General features: G+C 50.1%; 1 protein-coding gene across 1 annotated transcript; it reads right to left on the bottom strand.

The window, feature by feature from the left end:
* Positions 1–2,268: 2,268 nt before the first annotated feature.
* CLEC14A (C-type lectin domain containing 14A) lies at positions 2,269–4,315 on the bottom strand. Its single transcript, XM_064714521.1, is given in 3 exon segments — positions 2,269–4,167; positions 4,170–4,270; positions 4,273–4,315. Coding segments are annotated over 3 exon segments (1,413 nt in total). The 3' UTR covers positions 2,269–2,898.
* Positions 4,316–5,506: the final 1,191 nt, after the last annotated feature.

The raw sequence follows: 5,506 nt of genomic DNA, 5'->3' as shown, positions 1-5,506 counted from the left end.
TGACAGGTATGTGTTGGTTTCTTATTCACTAAAGACACAATTTGATCAAGAGTGGAAAGCAAAAATGATCAGTCCTTTCTCCCAAAACCTCTTATTTTTGGTCTGAACCATTAGAGAAAGAGAAATTCATGCATTTCAAAGATTCTCAGGTTCCAAACAAATCCAAATGCTATTTGATTTGTATGCTACTGATTGCAAAAATAAGGTTAAAAACCCCAGACATACTGAACAAGATCTCTAACGTAAAAGCAACAATAAAATTATGACAATTTAACCACGCCTTGAAGAGGCAGAAGGCACCATTAGCTTGCTTTTAAAAAAGTGACTTGCACAGCTGGAAACTTAAGTAAGCTGATTTTTCTGATTTAATTTTAAATGTGTATTTTACAGGCATTTAAATATAAGTAGCCTCCATATGCCTTCTTTACAGTCAATGCAGAGAAAGGGCACTTTCAGGATGTAATTCATAGGTCCTGTGTTCAGCATCTAGTCTAAAATGAGATTAATTGCCAGCACATATTTCTCTCGATAGGCAGTACGGGTGTCTAGGTGAGTAAAAAAGTCTAGATCAATTATTGGCGATATCTACACATGGTAAGATGGATCCCATCCTTAGATGCAAAACAGCCTGGTTTCACATGAGTGAAATTATAAGCTGGGGAGAACATAGTAGAACCCTCGTGTAGTCCTCTAGACAAATGTCTAATGATCCTGAATTGTGTGAGAAACAGAACTCTCAAATCAAAGCATGATCTCACAGGAAGAGGGAAATGGGAATTATGAGACAGGTGAATGGCTTGCAAGGGCATGAACCTGTATATTTTAACTAAATAGTCTGAGTCACATACTGAGAGATGCCAAAATAAGGAGGCATGTGCTTAACTCAGCACTTAATTGTGGGCTTGGTAAGACTCCAGAAACAGAGAATGAGAGAGTTTCTAGAGCTTCAAAAACACACCTGGACAGTCCCATAGACTGTCAGAAGAGTTCAGCTATCTGATACGAGAGAAAGACTAAAACATACAAAAAATATAATCTAGAGAGGCTCTCATTCATCTTAGCTGCTATTTGCTTATACAGCCCCAATAGAAGAAGAGAGCTCCACACACATCATCCCATAAAAGAAATTACTTACACTGACAGCAACAGAGGTGTTATTAAGAAATAAAGCACTAATGGCTAAGTCATTTTCCAAATCTTTGCACATCTGAATGTAGAATCAAGCCTCCTGTCCAAGCTGAAAAATGCCTGCCTTCTGAAATATAAATGTCAGATAAACAGATTTTAAAAGTATGCAGATTATGAGTCACCTTGTAATGAGTGGCATTCTCACCTAGATGAATTTAATTCCCATCATGATACAAGAGAATTTATGGCTACAGTCAGTCTGATGGCTCACAGATACCAGTGACCTCTTTACCAAAAGCAAAAGACTGTTTCCCAGATGGCAACTGCCTATCATCATTAAAGGGAGAGAGAGAGAAAAATAAAAAACTTCTACTTATGTAATTATTTATCCTTAGCAGATGATTACACCATATTTATCATCAAGTCTTTGCTTGCAAGAAAAATAGGTAATAATAACACACTGTATTTTTAAACAGAGTTCTTCAAACTCAACAAGAAAGTGTCAAAATTAAAGTAGTAGTAAGAATGTCAGCTCTCAAGAGAGGAAAACAAACAAACAAGCAAGTGTATTTAAAGAGACATTTCAGAGATAAAAGTTCTCTTAAGGAAGAAAATATTTCCCTATTCTCCCTGCACCCCAAAAGGCTTGGATGAGACCACTTAGATATGTATAACTGCACTCAGAAAACCTTGAATCAATATTTAATATTACAACTTTAATTGAAAACCAACACCATAATAACAATAAGTGAGCATCAGCACTCTGAACTGCACAGAAAGCATGTTCTGCAGCCAGGTTGAAAGCTCTCCTACAGGAATTCCCAAGGGAAATCACAGAGGAAGTGTTTACCTCATTTAGAAAAGGGCACGAGCAGTGAATCTTTCCTTATTCTCCAGGGACCCCACGGAAAACAATATATCTGACTAAAGAGAATGAGATTTGTATGATATATTTGGACTCACGTTAATTCCTCTCACAGTGTGGTGTGTCAGCACCCTGTCTGATTCTAAGGGAGCCACATACTGCACACAGAAAGCAAGTTTTGTAACTACCTAACTTAGGAGAAAAACTGCAACTGAAAAAATTATTGTCTGCTACAATAAAAATGAGTATGAAGTAACAAACAGGGAAGTGATTTACATCATCCTTTATTCTTTTCATCAGCTGAAGTATAAAACTGACTCCCCATTAACCTCTCGCTTCCTCAGCAGTTTAATGACTTTCTAAGTATAGAAATGCTCTTTCATTTTTTAAGAATGTCAGTATGAAAGCACATGGGTTGCAGTTTCACCCAAAATTATGGCAGTTCACCTCTCCAAAAGTTCCAGCAATTAGATTGAAAACGAGAGCCTCCAAGTACCACTCATGCAAGGAGCGAATTCTAAATTACAAGATGCAAGTGCTCAAAGTGGCCCACTTTACGCTTGCTCCAAGTAAGGCACCAGACGAACAGCTTCTGAGAGGATAAAAATGCACAATTGTTGCAGCTGCAATCGCTCTGTCGGCCAGGCTGATCTATTTATATTTTAGTGAAATCAGCACCGAAATAACTGTTTTTCAGACCGACAAAAACTCCGGCTGTCCAAAGACTTCAATCCCCTCAAAAGAACACCGCTGTGCGCTCCTGCGTTTGATGATGTCCAAGCCCTGCTCAGCGAAGTCCCGCGGCAGCAGGGCTGGGGCAGGGGGACGTGGGCAGCCGAGCGCTGGCCCGGGTGGCAGCTGCCGCTCGGGGCAGCCCCGAGGGACGCGGCCTCGGCGGTCCGGGGCTATTCGCCGCCCGCTGCTCCGCCGGGGTCCGCGGAGCCTGCCTCCGCCTTGCTGCCGGCCTCCGGCGGCTCCTTGTCCCCGCGGCCCTCGGACTTCTTGTTAAAGCAGATTTTGAACACCCCCAGGACGGTCATGACCAGGATGACCAGCACCACCACAGCGACCGTCACCAGGATGAAAACGTAGTTGGAAGAAGAGGAGGAGGAGGAGGAGGAGGAAGGCGGCGGAGCAGCTGTCTTCTCTCCGCCGGCGGCGGCCGTGGCGGGCGGCTCCGTGGAACCACCGGGTGTCGGGATAGAAGGACGCTGCCCCTCCGCCCTGGCACCCGACGGTTCGGCGGGGCCACCTGTAGTGGTGGGGCCCGGCCCCGTGCCCGGGCAGGGAGTTCCGTCCGGGCCGCCCGGGATGCAGGCACAGGCGAAGCCGCCGGCGGCATCGCGGCACCCGGCGGCCTCGGCGCACCGCCCGCTGTCGGGGGTCGTGCGGCCGAAGAGGCAGGGGCAGAGGGGCTTCTCTGCCGCCTTCCAGGCGAAGCCGCCCGGCTCGGGCTGGCAGGTGAGCTGCACCTCCCCGCCGGGACACGCCACTGTCAGCACGGTGCCCGGTGGGCTGAAACCGGGGCCGCCGCTGTGCTCCTCGAAGGGGAGCCGATAGCCGAACTCAAGGGCGCCCGCGGGACGGAGGTCGGGGCAGGCACCCTCGTACTGGTACTTGCAGAGGTAGCCCGGGCTTTTCAGCCGGCAGACCTGCTCCTTCCAGCCCCATCTGCGGTCGTCCTCAGGCTCAGGAGCCAGGTGCAGCCCAGCGCAGCGGGCGGTGAGGCACGACGGCAGGGGCTCCTGCCACCACTGGCCGAGCGCAGCCGGCACCTCCTGCGGGGCCGTCCCACCCCCGACGCCCTCCCAGGAGAAGCCGCGGAGCGGCTGCTCGTTGTGGGTGCAGGCGGACGCGCTCCTTTTCAGCCCGACCCAGAACACTGCGGGCGCGGGCACCGCCGCGTTTGCCAGCAGGTCCAGCAGCAGGTCCAGCTCCTGCTCGCCGGTGACCCAGGCGAGGCTGCCCCGCCGCTGGTCGCAGGCGCCGCGGGCCTCGGCGTACGAGACGTTGGCGAGGTGGGCGCTGAAGCAGGCGCCGGCGGCCAGGCAGCGCACGGCGGCCCGCGGGGGCGGCGGGCTCCGGCCCAGGGCGCAGGCCGCAGCCAGGAGCAGGCACCAGGGCCCGGCCCGCCTCATGCCGGCGGCGGGACGCGGCGGGCTGAGGGGCGCGGGCTGCCCCTGCGGCTGTGCTGGCGTTCGGCCCCGGCTTGGGCTGGCCTCTGCAGCCCGCGCCGTCGCTCTCCAGCGCCGACCCCGCTGCCATGGCCCTCCCCGGACCTGCCGGAGGAAACGTGTCGGGAGCCGTGGCTGACCTTGGCATCCTCCGTTTGTTGGAGGGCCCAGGACACGCAGCTCCCGGCGCCGCCAGGAAGCGCTCGCCCCGCCCGGCGGGCGGGTGTCCAGCCGCCGGGTAGGACTCTGCCTTCTCCGCTGTCGGAGGGCAGGCGGGTGCCGAAGTCCCGAGCCGCAGTTGTCGAACTGGGGTCACCCGGCCTTGTTTTCAGGCCCCTGTCCCCGAGATGCCCGGGCCATCTTACTAGCTTGTTCCACAACGCTTACCGGAGAAAAGCGGTCCAGCTTCAATTATCTCTTCCTTGAAGGATAGAGATTTCTTGGTTTAGTGAGGCTGTGCCATCAACTCCGTGGCTCCGGATACAGGGGAGTCACAAAATCTGATTTTGGTTTCTCAGTAATTGCCGTCCATTTGGGTGCCAGTAGACTTGGTTTTGTGGAAAAGAGTTTTTAGTAACAAAACAAGAGCTTGTTGGTTTAATTCTAGATGAATTTGTATTTTTGGTTAATCAAGGTGTTGAGATGCTAACGGCCACCTAAGTCAAAGTTTGTGGTGTTGTAGCAGCTGTGTATTCAGAGCTCTGCTGCTTACTGGAATTGTAACTCTTGCATTCATTCTTCTCCATAGTGCACCAGGGCAGAGGCATTGAGCTATTTGCCTCTGTGGATCAGCACATGGAGATTCTTACTGCCTGCCTGCATTTTAGGCTGGAAAGATGCAATTCATTTTGCATCAGGAAACTTTATCATCTGCTATTTAAATCCCTAGTTTTTCACCAGATCTGGCTTTAAATGTGCTGAAACTAAATGAATTGTTCCTTGAGCCCCTTGTTTTTCTCGATGATGTAAAAAAGCTGTGCTTCTGCACATACCTTTTAGTATCTTGAGCCATTCTCCCCAAATCTGGTTGATAGGTTTGGGAGACAAGAGAGTTTGCTACAGCTTTACAATTGCCATTTTACTGGGGAATACTTACAAGGCTTTGCCTAATATTCCACTGCAATCCTACAGCTTCACTTTGTTTTCTCTTTTAAAATTGAGTTCATTTATTACAGCTAAACAGAAGCTAAACTTATAAATAGAAGGAAGGATGTAGAAGCCCCAAAATTTTCATATTATTCTTCAAACCTAGGACTCTGTCCCTGAGGAGGAGAATGCAGCTCAGTCTTGCATCTCTTCTCAGCTGTCAGCCAAGAGCACGATTTGAGCCGTCTGGGCT

The sequence above is a fragment of the Zonotrichia leucophrys genome, chromosome 5 (assembly GCF_028769735.1).
Source record: "Zonotrichia leucophrys gambelii isolate GWCS_2022_RI chromosome 5, RI_Zleu_2.0, whole genome shotgun sequence".
Lineage (NCBI taxonomy): Eukaryota > Metazoa > Chordata > Aves > Passeriformes > Passerellidae > Zonotrichia > Zonotrichia leucophrys.
The sequence above is the reverse complement of the archived record's forward strand: the minus strand, read 5'-3'. Positions and strand labels throughout refer to the sequence as shown.